General features: G+C 42.7%; 2 protein-coding genes across 7 annotated transcripts in view; both read right to left on the bottom strand.

Annotated features, from left to right (window-relative positions):
• Positions 1-463: 463 nt before the first annotated feature.
• Positions 464-8,806, bottom strand: ARMH2 (armadillo like helical domain containing 2). The gene is made up of 2 exons (XM_007060411.4): positions 8,174-8,806; positions 464-1,861 (listed from the first exon to the last, which is right to left on the bottom strand). Exons 1-2 carry the CDS (start codon positions 8,373-8,375, stop codon positions 1,416-1,418), a joined length of 648 nt encoding a protein of 215 aa, XP_007060473.4. The 5' UTR covers positions 8,376-8,806; the 3' UTR covers positions 464-1,415.
• A 1,312-nt stretch (positions 8,807-10,118) lies between these two features.
• Positions 10,119-20,239, bottom strand: part of RIPOR2 (RHO family interacting cell polarization regulator 2) — a 96,713-nt gene continuing 86,592 nt past the window's right edge. For all 6 annotated transcript variants that reach the window (XM_043540032.1, XM_043540029.1, XM_043540030.1 and 3 more), the window contains 3 exons: positions 19,580-19,663; positions 17,234-17,324; positions 10,119-11,771 (listed from right to left, as the gene is read on the bottom strand). In XM_043540032.1, the coding sequence (XP_043395967.1) occupies positions 11,671-11,771; positions 17,234-17,324; positions 19,580-19,663 (276 nt within the window). In that variant the 3' untranslated portion in view covers positions 10,119-11,670. The remainder of the gene's footprint in view (positions 11,772-17,233; positions 17,325-19,579; positions 19,664-20,239) is intronic.

Raw genomic sequence — 20,239 nt, 5'->3', positions numbered from 1 at the left:
GACTCCGCTCCCTGGCAGGGTTGCTGGTCAGCCAGAGCCGGGCAGGCCCCCGCGCCCTGACCCCACTATGCTCCTGCCTCAAGCAAGCTTTCACGGTCATCACTGGTGAGTACAGTATTGTTGGTTTAAAATTATTTAAAACTTATGCTGTATGTATATAATGTCTTTTGTCTGGTGAAAAAAATTTCCCTGGAACTTAAGCCCCCCTATTTACATTAATTCTTATGGAGAAATTGGATTTTCTTAACATCGTTTTGCTTTAGTAGCATTTTTCAGGAACAACTACAACATTAAGCGAAGAGTTACTGTAAGTACTTTCAAAAGACTGTATCAAAACAGGTGCAGTTGTTTTGAAAACTTTCATGGGAGAGGTTCCCAAAGCACTTCCTGCTTTATGAGCTGTACCCAGCACGTACAGCCATGAGGGGGAACCTTTCCCAGAAAACGCTCTTCAGTTTATAGGGCAGGCACTGATCTAGAAGGGCTGTAAGAGAACCTGGCAACAGGATTTTGATTGGGACTGAGAGGCTCTCTGGTATCTCCATGTGATTTAAAAAGATTCACAGTCCTGGCTCTGTTCGTTGGGACTACTTGTATGTGTAATTGTTTGGAGCATTCAGACTCATGATGGTAAATGCTTCAGGACAGGGACTTCTTTATACATGTTTGTAAAGCACCTGGCATGCTGTGCACATTTTGTAAATCATAATGTCATGCTTCATGTTTTCAAGACCTTGCTCTCTCTTCAAATATCCTATTTTATTGTAAAGGCATGCACCGAGGAGTGGGTAGCAGAGTGAGGCTAGCTGTCTGAAAGGTTCCTGAGCCAGTGCAGGGGAGAATAGATTTGTGTGAGGATGGGGGGTTAATTTTGATGTATCTTAGTATTCCTTTAGAGTCTGATACTACCCATTTATTGTAATGTCAATAGGAGTAGGCCTTTTAGAAAGAAGCAACGTGCATTCCCCCAAGTTCTGCTGAATCAGTATGCTGACTAGCATCTTCAGCAGACATATCACATCCTGTTAGGGCTATGCTATACAGAGATCACCCTAACCCCTGCTCCAGCCTACTATTCAAGAGAGTATTAGTCTGGAGTCCTTTGAAGTTACTCTGCAGGTGTGTCAGGAAGGGAAAGGAGAAGAGAGGTTTTTGGTAAGGCATTGGCTGGGGAAAATGAACCTGATGGCAGATTACCTGTTCTGTAAGGTAGTCCTGACTTTCCAGTGGGGGGAGAGGGTGAATAATGGATGAGTATAGGAGCTGAGGTAGGTCCTGTTCATTTTTTTTAATTCTAAACTAGTTATTGGGGGATGGGGAAGAAGAGTGACATTATTTAATTTGTCTTCATTTTCTTTATTTTGCCATGTAAATAGTTCACAGATTATAACAATCCTTGAGAGGGTTATTTCATTTTAAATACCAGAAGTAAGTTGAGCTTTGTGAAACCCCAAAAGGGAAAACAGTACTTCTGCATAATTATCTGGCCAGCCAGACCATTCCATGCTAGACAGGAATTTCAGCTTTGTTACCAGCTTTTGACCTCCCAATTCATGGAGTATTCTAATGTAAGGGATATTGTGGCAACAAAGGACAGTCAGAAGGTAACAAACCCAGAACTTAACCACGGTAATATGGTTGCTAGCTGGGGATGAATCTTCATCTTCAGTGAGACAAGCAAGAAGAATATCAGCAAGATTCAGATCTTTTACCTTGTTTTGGTTACTGTAATTTATATAGCAAATACCGCACAGCCCTTGGAGCACCAGGATCCTCACATTTGCTGAAGTGTCTGGCATGTTCAAGATATCAATTAGGTCCTGGATGTATTCTGATGCGCATATTCCAGCATTTGGCCCACCTGCAATGGAAGAAGCTATCTTTAGTAGGTCATTGGCTAGTTCATCATTTGCATGTACATTGGAAATTCTGAGCTAAGGCTACCACAGAACCTTTAAATTGTGTGCCACTAAGGAAACTATTGTATAGGTGAAGGATAGCCATGAGGCTGAGGCCCCGTCTACACTGGCAAGTTTGTGCGCAGTAAAGCAGCTTTGAGCGCTGTAACTCCTGAGGTGTACACACTGCCAAGCCGCTTAGTGCGCAGAAATTGTGCACATTCCGCGCTCTAACAAAACCACCTCAATGAGAGGTGTAGAGCTTTCTGCGCTGGGGCTACAGCACTGCAGCGTCAGTGTAGACACCGTGGTAATTACAGTGCTGCAATTGGCCTCCGGGAGGTTTCCCACAATGCCTGTTCTTGCCTCTCTGGCCATTGGGTTGAACTCTACTGCCCTGCCCTCAGGTGACCAACCATCAGCCCCACCCCCATACATTCCTTTGCAAATTTGAAAGTCCCCTTCCTGTTTGCTCGGTGATGCGTGCAGTGGTCTCAGCGCATCTTTCCAGGTGGCCATGCCTGCTCCACGCATCAGGTGATCCCCCACCTGGCGTAATGCCAAGCTGCTGGACCTCATTGCCGTTTGGGGAGAGGAGGCTGTCCAGTCCCAGCTGCACTCTAGCTGTAGAAATTGATACCTATGGACAGATTGCTAGAAGCATGATAGAAAAGGGCCATGGCCAGGACCCAGAGGCAGAGGACTACTCAGAGGCCAGAGATGCATGCAGTCAGGAGCGCTTTTCTACCCAGAGTCGCCTAGCCAGTCACAGCAGTCAGATCTTGGCGAAGTGCAAACAGGAGAGGAGGCCCCTGGTAAGTGGATCTGATTTTGGGAATTGCTGAAGCGAGTTGTTGGGGGCAGGAGGTTTGCAGAAAACAGGCTGGTCTCCCACCTCATGCCTAGTTTGAGTGGTGGAACGGGTTGTTGATACTCCCTCACTTCACGGGAATCTCCCTCGGAGATCTCCAGGAAATGCTCGTGGAGATACTGGGCAATCGGCTGCCTCAGGTTCCTCGGCAGAGCTGCTTTGTTTCTTGCCCCATTAACGGTAACTTTCCCACACCACTGTGCCATCATGGGGGGGACAGTACACATTGCTGCACACAGGCTAGCCGCATAGGGGCCAGGGTGGAAGCCACAGGCTTAGAGAAGACCCTCCTTTGTTTTCCGGCTCACCCTCGGCTGCGAGACATCTTCCATAATGATCATCTCCTGTGGCAAGTGTGGGGACAGGAATGATTATCAGCCCACCCTACAGTGTTCTCTCCCCAAGAGCCATATGCCCAGTGTACAACAAGGTTCAGGAACAGTAATTTACCCTGTCCCTGCGGCTACTTACCATTTTGGGGGGTCTTGTGGCTTTATTGGCAGCAGAACACTTACAAAGAATTAGGAAGCATCCAAGAAGAACTAAGGAGGACTTTATGCGTGAGGTTATGATGCACTCCGCTGCTGAGAAGGAATTGAAGGAGTGGCGGGACAGCGAGAAGAGGGACCAAAAGGAGAATGTGGCACACCAGAAAGAAGCCACAGAGCGGCTCTTAATAGTTATGGAGCGCCAAGCAGCCATGCTCCAGGCGATACTAGCTCCGTGCCCACCCTCCCTTGCAGCTGCTGTTACAAAACTTTCCCATGTACGCCCCCCCCCCCCCACACACTGTCAGCACACTCTTATCAACCCCCTGGCTCTAGTCTGTACCTGCTGCATTCCACTGCTACCCTGCACAGTCCAGCCCTGTGGACTCCTAGTACCCATTGCGCTCAACACTCATCCCTCTGCAGTTTAGCCCTGCATCTGCTGCATTGTACTCCAAAGGAGAAGGTTGGGTATGATCCCTGGACATACAACAAATCTGTAGCTGTCCCTGCACCCCTCCTCCTCTTGAGACCTTCCCTTCCCCTATTCCCCTCCCTGCTGATGATTTTTTTTTCATTTGACTCTCTCCTCTAATTGTTTTTGAATAAAATAATTGTTTGAAAGCAATAGTTATTCTATTAAGTAAAAGCACAAAGAGCAATGCAAAGCAAGATACAATTATGTTAAGGCCCCTTCTTGCATCATGTGCACCAATCACCTCCTAGCATTACAAGCACTGCAATCCTGAGCATAGCAACAACTATTAGTGGCTTTCAGCTTCAAATTGCTGTCTCTCAGCATCCCTGTTCCTTATGGCCCCGCGCTGTGCCCCTCTAATATCCCTGGTCTCTGGCCGTTCAAACTCGGCCTCCAGGTGCTGAACCTCTGCAGTCCAGCCCTGAGTGAAGCTTTCACCCTTCCCTTCCCAAATATTATGGAGAGTACATCATGCGGTTATAAGCATATGAATATTGTAATCGGCCATGTCCAGCTTCCCATACAGGCATCGCCAGCAGACTTTTAAATGGCCAAATGCACACATCAGTCATTCTGCACTTGCTCAGCCTGTTGTTGAACCACTCCTTGCTGCTGTCCAGTTGCCCCATGTATGTCTTCATGAGCCATGGCATTAAGGGGTAGGCGGGGTCTCCCAGGATCACAATGGGCATTTTGACTTCCCCTATGGTGCTCTTCTGGTCTGGGAAGAAAGTCCCTGCTTACAGCTTCTTGAACAGGCCACTGTTCCAAAAGATGTGTGCATCATGCACCTTTCTGGACCAGCCTGCGTTAATGTCTGTGAAATGCCCACAGTGATCCACAAGCGCCTGGAAAATCATTGAGAACTACCCCTTGCGATTAATGTACTCAGTGGCACACCAGGTGGGGAGGCAGGGTCAACCAGGCAGAATCCAAGTGTTGAGGGGCTCAGGGTGGAAGAATAAAGGTGTGGAGATGAGAGGTTTCTGTGTGGGACAATCTGAGTGCACAGAGGCTCATTGGGGAGTTCCAGGTGCAGGGACAATGGGACTCTGCAGGGGCTTCCAAGTGAAGGTGGTTGGGGCTCAGTGGAGGAGTCTGGGGTGGGGGTCTAGGTGCAGCTAGTTGGGGGTCAGTGTCATGGGGGTTTGGATGTGGGGACTCAGGGTGGTTCAGGAGGAGGGTTCATCACTGTGGGGGTTTGAGTGCGGGGTACTCGGTGCAGGGGGGCTCTGTGTGCAGGGGTTGAGGTTCAGTGGGGTGGGGTTTGGGTATGGGTATGGAGGGCTAGGGGGGTTCTGGGTGTACAGGGTAAGTTTTGACAGGGGTGTCTGGGTATGGGAGGTCTGGATGCATGGCGGATGGGGGAGCAGTTCCCCATACAGTGATCTCTCCCCCTGCAGCTGAGGAGAGGTGGGGGCAGGCAGGAAGGGAGGATGCTGAGCTTCCTGAAGCTGGGGGAGGTTTCTGGGGGTGGGTCTGACACAGCCCTAAACACTCATTGTAGGGGAAGAGGAAGTCCCGTCCTCTCCTGCCTCCAGCCCAACCAGGACTAGTAGCTGATCCTGGCTCAGGGTAGGAACCACTGGCTGGGGTGTCTTCAGCCGCACAGTGATTTACCTCTCTGCTGGCTGCCTGAAACAATGTACCTGCACTGTTAGGGAGTGGTGTGTGACTGCTCTTGCAACTTCCCTTTGCTTCCCTGTCAGAAAGTCATTTTTCTGTGGGGAAGCAAAGAAATCTGTGGGCGACATGAATTCTGCACATGAACAGTGGTGCAGAATTCCCCCAGGAGTAGTTTGTGTTTTTTCAGAACTGCATTCGAAGTTGGTAGCAATTTAAGCTGCTTACGTTGTGTTGTTCTTTAATCTGATTCTGACATTTATCATCTGAATTTCCTGCTATAGGGCATATTTATCACACGTTTTTCCTTTTTATCAGAACAATAGCACATTGCAATTCAAAAAAAGGATTTCATGTCCTAAAAAACATTTGGGGTCTTCGTCCAAGGAATAAATGCTGAGAAGGCACTTTATGGCATCACTGTGACTACTAAAATGCAATCTAGTTATATAAGCGTAAATCTGTCACTCCCCCGTCTTTTCTCCCCTCCTCTCCATTCACCACCATTCCCCGTCTGTCAATGCAGAATTCACTGCATGCTGCAAAACCAATGTGGTATCACTAAGGAGTGGCAGTAGTGGGACAGAATTCGGGGATCTCACACCAGTTGTGCACAACCAAACACAGCTACATGGATTAGCCGTGTAACCCAGCAACACAGGCAGGTTGAGGGAAGAGTTGAGAGCAGGCTCAGTAATGTTATTGGTCCAGCAGTCATTCCCATCAAAGAGCTGCAAGTGAGCTTCAGAGAACATCTTCCCCCACAAACTCATCAGGTCTCTCCAGTGCCCAGCCTGGTTCATTGGGCTGTGCAGTGGGGTCAGGATTTGCCATTTAATGCAAGAAAACTTTGAGTGGCAGCAGATGGAATAGACTGGAAATAACTTGAGAACAAGAAACATTGGTTGTCGTCTGTGCAAATGTTGCCCTCTGATATGTAAAAAGATTGTCTGTCTATGAACAGCACAGTGCCTAGTACACAGTAGAAGCATCTCTGCATTAGCTTTGGGCTGATAAGCCATTTTTAGTGGCAAAAACATTCATGTAAGTGAGCATTTTAAAATGCAGCCATTACAAGTGATGGTGATTTACGTGGGTTCTTGGGCACGCTTGTTGCATAAATCCACTGATAGCTGCCAGTCTGGCTTCTGAATTTGGCTGAGCTATTCTCTAGAAAACTTGGCCAGATTGCAGAACACATGATGAGTGAGTTACACTTAAATTTTTCTGTGGAAAAAATTGTGAGATGGAGACATCATGTTCATTAGATCTCTCACTGCATGACCGCCCTCCCTAGTCCAGATTCTAGATAGCCAAACACCTGACTTTCACAGCTACTGAATCACTTTCTTTTTGAGTTTTTGGCTGACTTTACACTCCCCAAAGTAATAGAATATCTGCCAGCAGTGTGTACTTGGATCACAACATACCAGTAACTTTTCTCTGTACCTTTTCTTACATTTAGAAGGAGGAGGGTCTCCTCTACCCACAGTGGTACTATGACTAACATATCACATTTCTGAACATTGAGGGCAACTGATTATGAATATTTCTGACAATTATAGTAGGCTTGCTGTCTGGCAGGCTCAGAGAACCCCTTCTTTTCTTAAACAAGCTCAGTATATTATTACTATTTATCCTTACGGTTCATACAGTTTTAAACTTGTGCAGTGGTTCTCAACCAGGGGTATGCGTATCTCTGGGGGTACGCAGAGGTCTTTTAGGGGGTACAGCAATTCATTTCTAGATATTTGCCTAGATTTTCAATAGGCTACATGAAAAACACTAGCAATGTTACTACAAAGTAAAATTTCATATAGACAATGATTTGTTTATATTGCTCTATATACTGTCCACTGAAATGTCAGTACAATGTTATATTCAGATTGATGTATTTTATAATTACACGGTAAAATGAGAAAGTAAGCAATTTTTTAGTAATAGTGTGCTGTGACACTTTTGTATTTTTATGTCTGTGTAAGCAAGTAGTATTTAAGTGAGGTGAAACTTAAGGGTAGGAAAGACAAATCAGACTCTTGAAAAGGGTACAGTAGTCTGGAAAGGTTTAGAAACACAATAGCAGCTCCCAACAGCTGAAGAGAGGGAATGAAGAACACCATACCCAATTAAAAGGATAGGAAAAACTTAGGACACAATGATAATAGGCCAACACCAAAGCAGCTCCCTTCCTAGGCACGCTTTCCCTGATGACTTCTTCATCTTGTTACAAGAACTTTTCCCCTAGCATATTTTTTGGGGGGTGGCTGGTCCTTTAAATTTTTGCAGAGCCAAGCAGCTGCAGTTCTAAAGTCATTTTGTAACCAGCACCTGCTGAATTTCTTTTCCAGCTGGTGAGTACCTGTTCTGTCCTTTCCTCCCTTCCTCTCCCCCTTACTTTTTTTATTGCTAAAGAGGAAGGCAGGTGAAAAACAGCAATATTGCTGAACCAAAGCATTTAAAAATCGTGAGATTTTAAGTAGTAACAATCATTGGAGGCTTTAGTGTTCACATTTTCAAGTGTTTCTCCACAACTGCAAGAGCTAGAAATGTATCCTTTTAGAAATGGAAGTTGGGGTTTTCATGTAACCATTAGGAATCCATAAATTAGGGCCTTAATTTATTTTTAAAAATTTAAGGCCTTATTTCCTAACTGACTTCACTGGGAGCAGGACTGGGTGCTATATATTCTGAATCTCATAAACTGTTTTTAGTAGTTGTAGTGATGCAGGGGAATGGCCTTATTTTAGCACATATATGAAACCGTAGGTTTAAATTGTACTGAAATAGCAAACAACAAGCCAGTTTGCCTTGTTACCTGTGTACACTAGCAGTCCAATATTTTTTGCAGCTTGGGCTCTCTGTTCAAGGGGTAGTTGTGCGTTCCTCACATCGGTGCCATATCTAACAATTTTTTGCTTATGAAAAATGCTGTCAGTTGGATTGTAGGGCTCTTCCTTCACAGAAGAGAAAAAGGTTTTGATGAAAGTTTCATAACAAGCTTGGAGCTTCTTAAACATACTTTCAATGACTCCTCAAGAAGTTGTCCTTAATGACTTTCTTCAATGTGTGTAGAAATCTGTGTGCTCTGAAATTAAATAGGAAACAGCTGGAAAGCAACAGTTTTAATGCTGATTTTGAAGAAAATCCCTCAGGTTAGTAACTAAGCAACACTTTAGAATAAAGTTAAACAGAATGAAAAATGGAGGCAGCTCTTTGTTGTAACACAGAATCTGATGACATCAGAGGATTTATTTTAGCAAATCAATGTTCTATGCCCTAATGCCCCCATTTCATTGTAACACATTATCTTCTTCAGATGTCTGAATTACATGTGTTCTGTTGGTTTACACCGTGTGCAGCATGCTACAACCAGGGGCTGTAATCTTATTTTAGAGCAGGGAGGGAAGGAACAACAGAAACCAGACATGAGCCTATTATATTTCCAGAATAATGTTTTTAATTTAAAACACGATTAAAATAATTTCTCATTTTGCTTTGCAGAAATTCAGATAGTACCAGTCACATAATGATTACCCCTCAACCCTGGGTCTAGTGTTGTGAAAAAGCTCTACACCTTAAATCAATCTGGCTTAAAATGCCTTGTGTAGATGGAGGGTACTGGAGACTAGCATTAGAGCATTGGCTCCACATTTCTTTGACTTGAGCTAATCAGACCCCTCCACCTTTCCAGGCTGATTTTTCTTCCCTTTCTTTTTTCTGCCTTTTTTGTATGTGTTTTTGGTTTTAATAACTAAAACAATCTGTCACTATAGCGTCTTCTGGCCAGCAGAAAGTTGGGGCTACAAATCTAGTCACCCATGAAAAAGCAAAAGGGGGGGAAAAAACAAGCTAGCATTGCCAGTTTTGCCATTGAATTCCATGAGAAGCTGCAGTACTGCATATCTGCCACCATGTTGTGCTGTGTAAAACTATAAATGAACAGCATGCAGGGGCGCAGCTCCATTCACGTTTCCAAGGCCTCCTGGCTGTAGTGAGAACCAGAGCACTAAGGTAGTGCTGCACCAAGATTTAACCATGATTAGCTGACATGATGCTGAACAGGATTTACCCTTGGCTATGCTAATTGCAAAGTAGTGGATAGCATTGTTGTTTAACTAGACTTTTCAAAGTTGTGCCTTAATTTTGCAGGTTTCAGAGTAGCAGCCATGTTAGTCTGTATTCGCAAAAAGAAAAGGAGTACTTGTGGCACCTTAGAGACTAACCAATTTATTTGAGCATGAGCTTTCGTGAGCTACAGCTCACTTCATCCGATGAAAAGCTCATGCTCAAATAAATTGGTTAGTCTCTAAGGTGCCACAAGTACTCCTTTTCTTTTTGCTTAATTTTGCAGTGGAGACAAGACCTATCAAACCAGAACTATTAATCCCTTTCCCAGATGTTCTTATGAAATACCTTCATGATAGTACAACAGTGAATCTCTACTTGCAGATTGTTTCCTGGGAGACATCCTACTGCACAAAGGGAGCTTCCACAAGTAGCAAACTAAGACCGTAATTAACTATTTGGGGGATTGGCCCCAGTGCCAGCCTGAAGGGAGTTGCACCATTGAGAACTGAGGCCTTCCTTGTCTACAACAGATGGGCTCTGCCCTGGGACAGCTACAGTGATTAGTGGCCACCGATGACTAGTGCTGGGGGTCAATTTCCAGTGTAGACAAAACCTGAGAAATGTGTATTAAGGTTATTTAGTCCTCACAGTGGAGAAGGTAGAGCACACATTTTATAGTTTGAACCAATGTGTTTAGTGATTAAAAATATTCTTTATTATAACTTAACGATGATAGGAAATATGAGTACAAATGCCACAAAACTAGAAGGCAAAAAATAAGCAGATGTCAGAACAAAAGAACATGATGGGAGAATCAGCTCATGCAGTAGCTGTGATATAAAAACCATGACATGGTTATTTAACCATCTGTAAAAAGAGCCTATTTCCTTCAGTAAACAAGTAAATATTTCAGACTGTACAAATGTACCTTTAATTACAGGAAGAATATATATATATATATATTTATAAATATACAGCTGTATGTACATTGTTGCTAACATTCACAGTCAGAAAAACTGTCTGCCACTGTATTTGGCGCAAAAGGCTTCTTTTTGAAGTGAACTTTTAGTGATCCTTTTCTGTATAGTCTATCAGAAGCTGGATGTTTTAATTAACATCTAAATAGTATTTCATGTCAGATGTGCTGCAGTACAACAATGCTCTTCTGTTAAATTACACTCACCTCGTCCGTTAACTTAAGGGCTATAATCAATAGCTTGAAGCACTCAGTCTTTCATACTTGGAGTTGGAGGGGGAGGAAACACTTTTATTTGCACCCTGTCTTTAACAGTTCCAAGGTCCTCTTTACTTTGCTTTAATTCTTTATACTGAAATTACTCTATAGCAAGCTGCTATGCACTAGCCAGAGTGCATGTAGCCCACTCCTTCTTGTAACCTAGGAAACAAAAATGGCTTCAAGGATTCAGGCAATTGTATTATATTCTTTTTTCTTTTTGAACAATGAGCACATGTAACCTTCCATTTATTTCTGTAAAACCCACGTAATTGCTTGATAGCACAAGCAAATCCCTAGATTAATCATGGTTCATTACTGGCGGGTGAGAGGGAGGAAATAAAAGACCAGTAGAGGCATTTAAAATGAGTCAGTGAAATAACATCTCCTGGGGTTTACAGCCTGTTGTTTCTGGAGGCAAAACTTGATTTGAAGAAACTTGATCTATATTTCGTCGTTAAAATCAATCTGGGTAGCTGAGTTTCAGTCCAGGCTGATATAATGCTGCTAGGAACCCTGCAAGGCATCCAACACTTAGCGCAATGTGGAGCGAAAGCTGCTTTGTAGTTCCACTTTTCCACTTTGTAATTCCCTACCTTTCCTTTTTAGATGCAGCATCACATTTCAAGCTTACACAACAACTTCAATAAAACAAGTGCAAAATTGTGTAAAAATATGAAGATGCTGAATTCTAAAATCTTATATAGAAGTTTGCTGAGACTGATTTACTACATCATTTACTCTGAAACACTTGAAGAAGCATTATCTTCAACATACAACTGTTCTATCATAAGCTAGGAAGAAAAGCCAATAGGAACTCAATAACTGGAATTTACACTTTTTTTTTTTTCTTAAAAAGTCTATAAATTGCTAACTTTCAGGACATTCTTTAGAATTCTTCAAAAGTTTTTTTTGTTTTTTTTTTTATTAAAGCAGTTGAATTACAGCACCATTCCAGTTAATGTGAACAGTCATAATGACTGTTAACTGTTAGGTAGATTATCTTGCATCTAAAAAGCTGTGGCAACTTCAGTCCCCCGACGGCCTCCAACTTTAACAAATTCCCGAGGAAATTTATCCAGCTGTTCATATGCCAGTCGCCCATCTTCACCTGAGCACAAAACAGTCAAGCGTAAATAAAATGTTGCATCATTTGTGTACACAAAATCGCATACCCTGCATTCCTTTCTGTGGAAAGAATTGCTTTGCTGATGACTTTTTCATAGGAATTTTCATATGTTCAGTGCAAATTAAGAAATTAGCCACAAATATTGAGCGTGCTATGAATGTTCAAGCTACTCCTTAAAAACTTTAATCTGCATCTCTGTAGTAGTAGATAACCCATATACTGTTTACTTGCATAAATGTATTGGAACACCATTGCCTACTCTTTCCCACTATCTGTCTTCTCAAAAAGCTATCTTCTATCAAATGTTTTTGGGTGGTATATAAAAATTCTATCACTTTCACACCACATTTTCAGAGGAAATGGATTAATATCCAATAGGATGGTGGCCAGAGTGTAATTTTAAATGTTATTTGTACAGGCAGTCTACTAAATTCACTAATGGTGTAGTAAGGATTCAGTTTTATATGAAATTGTGTAAAATTATGGGCACTTATCAAAATAAATAGGCAAAGGAAGGATTTGAGTAAATTAAAACATGATATACTCTCATCTTTAATGAGAGCTACAGATCTGTAATAAGGCGTATGGATTTACAAATGGTCTGAATAGCATTACAAAAGTTTGGGCTAAGTGGGGAAGATTTGTTTGGAGCAAAGATGAAGCAGGTGAGCCTTGTGATCATGTGATGCTGTTTGCACAGGTGTACTGCTAAATGGTCTGTGTCTTTCCAAGCTAAGTTTACCTATGACACAAATAGAAAAGAGTAAGCAGTGCTTTTGCTGTGTCTTACCAGCTTTCCTTTTTCATTATTGTTTTCTGTTTGGACATAATGTAATGAAGTTCAATCTAATATCTTGCATGTGCTTTCAGAGAAATGAATGAGGTCTTCATGTGCCATAAGGCAGGTCAGAGTGGGAATGTGATCTTCTACGCAAACAACCCTGGGTTAAGGTTTTTTTGTGTCCCAAGCAATACCATATCCAATAACAGAATGAATTCTTAGTGAACTAGTAACGCTCATACTGGGTGAGAATAAAGGTCCATATAGCCCAGTATCCTGTCTTCCGACAGTGGCCAATGTCAGGTGCCCTAGAAGGAATGAACAGAACATCCATCCTTTGCCGCCCACTCCCAGCTTCTGGCAAACAGGATATGGACACCATCTCTGCCCATCCTAATGGCCATTGATGGACTTATCCTCCATCAATTTATCTAGTTCTTTTTTTGAATCCTGTTATAGTCTTGGCCTTCACAACATCCTCTGACCAGGAGTTCCACAGGTTGACTGTCCGTTGTGTGAATAAATACTTCCTTTTGTTTGTTTTAAACCTGCTGCCTATTAATTTCATTTGGTAACCCCTAGTTCTTGTGTTATGAGGAGGAGTAAATATCACTTCCTTATTTACTTTCTCCACACCAGTCATGATTTTATAGACCTCCACAATATCCCCCCTTAGTAGTCTCTTTTCCAAGCTGAAAAGTCCCAGTCTTATTAATCTCTCCTAATATGGAATCTGTTCCATACCCTGAATCATTTTTGTTGCCCTTTTCTGTAGCTTTTCCAAATCCAATATATCTTTTTTTGAAAGGGGGTGACCAGATCTTCATGCAGTACTCAAGATGCGGGCATACCATGGATTTATAGAGGCAAAAAGGTATTTTCTGTCTTATCTCTCCCTAGCTTTTTTGACTGCACTGCATACTGAGTGGATGTTTTCAGAGAACTATCTACAGTGACTCCAAGATCTCTTTCTTCAGTAGTAACAGCTAATTTAGACCCCACTATTTTATATGTATAGTTAGGATTATGTTTTCCAATGTGCATTACTTTGCATTTATCAACATTGAATTTCATCTGCCATTTTGTTGCCCAGTTTTGTGAGGTTCCTTTGTAAAACTTTTTGCAGTCTGCTTTGGACTTAACTATCTTGAGTAGTTTTGTTTTTCCAGATCATTTATGAATATGTTGAACAGTACTGGTCCCAGTACAGACCCCTGGGGGACACCACTATTTACCTCTCTCCATTCTGAGAGCTGACCATTTATTCCTACCCTTTGTTCCTATATTATAACCAGTTATTGATCCATGATCTCTTATCCCATGATTGCTTACTTTGCTTGAGAGCCTTTGGTGAGGGACCTTGCCAAAGGCTTTCTGAAAACCTAATTACACTATATCCACTGGGTCACCCTTGTCCACATGCTCATTGACCCACCTCAAAAAATTCTAATAGATTGGTGAGGCATGATTTCCCTTTATAAAAACCATGTTAACTTTTCACCAACAAATCCTGTTCATCTATGTATGTGATAGTTCTGTTCCTTACTATAGTTTCAACCAGTTTGCCTGTTACTGAAGTCAGGCTTACCAGCCTGTAATTGCTGGGATCGCCTGGAGGTTTTTTAAAATTGGTGTCACATTAGCTATCCTCCAGTCATCTGTTATAGAAGCTGATTTAAATGATAGGTTACATACCACAGTTAGTAGTTCTGCAATTTCACATTTGAGTTCCTTCAGAACTCTTGAGTGAATACCATTTGGTCCTAGTGACTTAAACTAAATAGTAATATCAGTTTGTTCTGAAACCTGCTCTAATGGCACCTCAATCTGGGACAGTTAGTCAGATTTGTGACCTGAAAAGCATGGCTCAGGTTTGGGAATCTCCCTCACATCCTCAGCTGTGCAGACCGATGCAAAGAATTCATTTAGTTTCTCCACAATGGTTTTATCCCCTTTCCGTGCTCCTTTAGCATCTCGATTGCCCAGTGGCCCCACTGGTTGTTTAGCAGGCTTCCTTCCTCTGATGTACTTACAATTTTTGCTTTTACTTTTTGAGTCTTTGTCTAGCTGTCCTTCAAATTGTTTTTGGCCTTCCTAATTATATTTTTACACTTCTCTTGTCAGAGTTTATGCTCCTTTCTATTTTCCTCAATAGGATTTAACTTCCACTTTTTAAAGGGTGCCTTTTTGCCTCTCACTGCTTCTTTTACTTTGTTGTTTAGCCACAGTGGCACTTTTTTGGTTCTCTTATTATATTTTTAATTTGGGGTATACGTTTAAGTTGAGCCTCTATTATGGTGTCTTTAAGAAGTTTCCATGCAGCTTGTAAGTGAGTGTGAGAAACAGAAGAGTGTTTGAAGAACTTTCACTGAAGTGGTGCATGTAGCCTCATTCAAAGACTCAGCTGCTCAGCAGTAGTGGGCTTAGGTACTGGGTATCTCCATGGGAAAGAGTATGGGCAAAAGGAATCTCCCCTTCCCCACTGACACAGAGTAGCTGCAGAGCTGCTTTAGTGATTACTCCAGCCTAATGACTGACTGAACCCCCAACATGCACCTGCCATGAGGAGGCCGAATGGAGGGATCTACACAGTTGCTCTTCCCCCCCGCCAAATTAGTCTGGCCCAGTAGATTTAACAACCAAGAGGCCTTCACATCCACACAGGTGGAGGCTGGATGTGCCCCCCTGTGCCTGATCCTGCATTCTTTGCATATCCAAATCTTCTGCGAACATCAGTTTCAGGTGCATAAAGAATGCTGGATCAGATCCTCAGCGTGCTTCTCCTTTATTAAACACTAATACACCAGTTGTAATGAAAATAGCCACTTGGTTAGTGAGAAGCAAGTGCACTGTTACAAGAGAAGAGACGCTATTGTGAAAATCCCCATGGTGCGGAGGGTCACAAAGTCCTCTATGCTACTCTAGTGGAATCCTGCCGTGGTGCTACATAGCAGGAAAGCTAGTGGGGGGAATCTGTGGACCATCGAAGAGGCTTCATGACAGCCCTGCCGAGGGTGAGTGTGGTGTGGCTCAGGGGAATTTAACTCCTTGCAACATGTAAAAAAGGGGCTGCGACCATTCTTCCTGCTCACGAGCAGGCACAAAAATAATGGGAGACAGAGCAGCACTGCCCACAGTTGGAGTTTCTCACTCTCCCTCTTACGCTGAACAGTATCTGCTCACAAAGTCTGTACACGTGCAGAGTGAATTTCATAGAATATCACCTCTGAGCCACAAGTAACTAGCTAGATCTTAATCTCCCTGCTCCCCGACAAGGTTGCCAGTATAACTGTTATAGCTAAGGCCCCGGGGCACTCTGTGGCAAGATCTCTGGACTCTGGGGAAGCAGAGCTGAAGTTCGGTTGCAGCTTCATTTAAATTAAGAAAAGTTTTTTTTAATGAAATCTGGAAATATTCCAGTCAGTGCAGAAGCCCTAGTGGTGGTAACATATGTATTACGTTTTAAGCTGTTCCCCACGTTTTCACTTTTCAGAGTGTTGCTGGGGCTTTCTAAATTGACACCATGCCAATGCATTGCAGCAGCTATCTTGTGGAAAAGGAAGTTTTGGCAGCTGAGCAACGAACAGATCAAGCTTTTGGCCCTGAGGAGGTGAGGGAGGCAATCTGGGATTGGATGTTCCCATTGAAATGATCAGCAGTGAAACAGTTAACAATTAACACCCTACTGAGACGAAAAGGCCAGTTTACATCTTACAGATGTATTGTTTCCAGTTGTCCGCAGACTCAAAAAGACCATCAATATACACTGTTCATGTTTGAAAGGGTTTCTTCATTGCTGCGAGGGCTAGAGATACAATTTTCTTTACAATTAAATCTTTGATTCTAGAAAGAAGTTCTTCAGGAGGGATTGGATTCCCTGGCTACAGAACCCCAGCATACCCAAGAGATCTGGTTATTAATATCCCTTTTCTTTCTCTATACTTTCCCCCACCCTATATACATTGATCTGCAAGGTAAATGAGATCAACTTGGTTGCTCTTGCTTTCCATTCCAAGGTTAATTCTATTTGGGTTACAGACAAGGGGGCCAAATTTGGGGCTATATAGAGGGGTGAGTAACATGCTGGTTTGCCATGGTGAGTATATGTCAGTGTAATTTACAGGCTGAGGGCACAAGGGGGCAGAGTTGTAGGGAAAAAAAACCCCACCAATAGGGCCACTTCGGAAGGTGTAAGTAAGTTAGAGCAATGTTTCTCAACGACTGGTCCATAGACTGGTGCCAGTCCCTGAGATCTCCCTGACATAGTTTACGAAGGCATCAAGCCAGCCCCTGGTATCAAAAAGGCTGAGAAACACTGAGTTATAAACCTACCCCTTTTCTCATTTTACTTTGTACGGGGGAGGCCTTTATGGAATTTTTTCTATTTGTGGTCCAGGTTGCTGGCAAGGTATTTCTGTTAGGGTCAATTCCTTCTCAACCATTTTTAGCTTCTCTTCTTCCTCCTTTTTGTCTGATTCCCCCCCTCTCTTTTTCGTCCAATTTCCTTTGGTTTCTTTTTCTTTCTTTCTTTCTTTTTTTTTTTAAGCTGTTTGAGTTTACAGGTCCAGTTGTATTTTTATTGTTTTAAAAAGTGTATGCTTCTTGGATGCGTTAAGTAGATACTTTATACAACAGTAAAATAAATATAACACACACAACTCACCAAGAGAGAGAAGGGTTTCAGATGCTACTTTTCTGATTTCTTCATTGTCAGATTGGCAGAGAGTAACTAGCATTTTAATACTTTCAGTAGCCTAGAAAGTGGAAAAACATGTGTTGACATCAGTTACTATCTATTCGTATTCTTGTGTGAGTACACATAAACCTCCTTCTCCAGATCTCTCTCCCACCCCAAACACATACAAACAGTGATTTGTATCTCTGTGTTTGAGCTCATTTTGTTACTTTCCCAGAGAGCGAGGAGTAACTCTGTTCTGTACTTCTGCTGCAAAAAATCTCAGACCTTTGGACAGAGCAACAGTTGTGGTTGCCCTTGCCATGGGTGCTACAACTGTGAAAGTGGTGGTGAGTGGAATAGAGATGGGTGCTGTCCCATCACACCAGAAAGAAGGTGTTTGGAGCCACATAATCTTTGTTCCTTTAAAGTATGAGATGACTTACTGGAATTTTTTTTAAAAGTATAATTTGATGTCTTCTTTTTTTCCAAATAGCGGTTCTCATATATTTCACCCATCGCTGTAATATCTGAGCACTTTCCATTTGTGCATTAAGCAATGTAACTATCTGTCCTATGGTTCATTCTCCCCCATCTCCTCTGCAGGAGGAGAATAGCAGAAAAACCCAGCCAATAGGGTAGGGCTAAGGTTAGGGTGGGTGTGCAGGTCAGCCAAGAGTAAAATCTCAAGTGTTTCCATTTTCCATTGCAGGCAGGTTCTTCACAGATTCATCAATTTTTAAAGGGACGATTAGATCATCTAGGGTGACCTCCCGTATAACATAGGCCTTTACATTTCACCCAGCTACCCCTGTATTTAGCCCAATAACTTGTTTGCCTAAAGCATATCTTCTCAGAAATCCCCAAATCTTGATCTCTTGGTAGTTTGCTCCAATCAGCCTCACTGTTAAAAATACGTACCTTTATTTCTAATTTGAATTGTGTGGCTTCAGCTTCCACTGTTAGTTCTTTTATACCTTTCTCTGCTAGATTAAAGAGCCCTTTAGAACCAGTTATTCTAGTAGTATTAATGGTATAATGCCCTTATGTCCTATGGGCATCTGCGCATGGCTATTGTTTGAGTTGGAAGGTCATAGTTACAGAGGGTGCATTGTCCCATAATAGCTAGAGGATGTTATTGTATGCACATAAGGATACAGGAACTGATATGTGGTTACACTTCAGTTATATTCTCTGGAGGGAAGTTCCAAGAGGGATCACCACTGTGTAATGTCTATGTCTCATAGAATATTATTATTATTATTTTTTATGGGGCACCTACTGCAGTTACCTAACTTCAGGGACCATATGAGGGCTCAGGGATTGAGAACAGCTGTTCCCTCCCATGGCCTTTTACTGGCTGTGCAGCAAGGATTAATTTTTTGTGTGGTGGGGGGTACAAAAATGGCACCAGAAACTGATATTGAATAGGGGACTTTCATGTATTCCAGCCATTTGGAAGTTTTTACTTACAGGTTACACTGTCTCAATTGCTGTGGTATCATGTAATGTACAGAAACGTATGTCTCTATCTTCCCCTTCCCTCCCCTTTTACAATTTTTGGCTATGTCCATTATAATTTTGCTTGAGAAGACAATTTTTTTCCCCCTCTACCAAGGCTCTATACTCTGGACTTTTTTTTCCATGTAGGACATACCCTCTATCGCCCAAGATAAATAAGATCCTTTTTATCAAGGCGCGAAGAGACAGATGCCTAATACATAGTTAATCATCATCAGAAACTGATTGCTTTAAAAACCAAGATTCCAAACAATTCAGGCCAACAAGCCATTTGTAAAATATCAGGGAAGAAAATGCAAAATAAAAAGCAATGCTTATGTTGCTGCTGCTGTTTGCATCTTGCTGTATGTGTGTCTCTGTGCTCAAGAGGCTCTGTTGCAGGGGTTCTCAAACTTCATTGCACCGCGACCCCCTTCTGACAACAAAATTACTACATGATCTCAGGAGGGGGGACCGAAGCCTGAGTAAGCCCCATTGCCCTGCGTGTGGGGGGGCCAAAACCTGAGCCCCACCGCACGGGGTGGGAAGCAAATCTGAAGCCCAAGGACTTCAGCTCCAGGCAGGGGGCGTGTAACCTGAGCCCCGCTGCCCAGGGCTGTAGCCCTTGAGCTTCAGCTTTGGCTCTGGGTGGTGGGGCTCAGGCTTCAGCCCCGGGCCCCAGCAAGTCTAAGCCAGCCCTAGCAACCCCATTAAAATGGGGTCCCAACCCACAGTTTGAGAACCGCTACTCTATTGAATAGAAGCTTTGCTTTGCTCTCCCATGGAAGTTCAAAGCAAGAACAATGTCCAACAACTGATTGCATCACTTTTTACCTGAAGGCATTTCAGTGCCATGCAAGCTGCTTTCTGTAGGTGGAGGTTAGGCTGTGTTAGCACTTCACAGTAGTAAATTAAAGCCTGGAAAACAGAGGACACCAATTAAGATATTTTGTAGCTGTGTTGAGCAGAAAAGTGAAACTAATGTGTGTATCACTACATTTCCAAACACAGAAAACCAAATTACCTAACAATGTGGATACAGGATTGAAAAGAAAAAGCCATCATGTATTGAGAAAAGGAGTACTTGTGGCACCTTAGAGACTAACCAATTTATTTGAGTATGAGATGCATCCGATGAAGTAAGCTGTAGCTCACGAAAGCTCATGCTCAAATAAATAGGTTAGTCTCTAAGGTGCCACAAGTACTCCTTTTCTTTTTGCGAATACAGACTAACACGGCCGTTACTCTGAAACCTATCATGTATTGAGTAACTGGATGGCTCTGGATATGATAATGGGGTATGTCATTGGTTGAAATCCAGTCCAAGTTCTGTGATGTATGTGGGAAGAGATAGTGGCCTTGGTCCAGTTCTTAGCAAGTGTGCACGTTAAAGCAATCAACAATAATTGGTGCCCTTGATGGCAGTTTCTCAGAGGCCATGAAGTGGGTCATGGAGACTGAACTGCTCTCTCCCCTTTTAAGGTGGTCCCTCTC

The sequence above is a fragment of the Chelonia mydas genome, chromosome 2 (genome assembly GCF_015237465.2).
Source record: "Chelonia mydas isolate rCheMyd1 chromosome 2, rCheMyd1.pri.v2, whole genome shotgun sequence".
In the NCBI taxonomy this organism is placed as follows: Eukaryota; Metazoa; Chordata; order Testudines; family Cheloniidae; genus Chelonia; species Chelonia mydas.
Note: the sequence above shows the minus strand (reverse complement) of the source record. Positions and strands in the feature narration are given on the sequence as shown.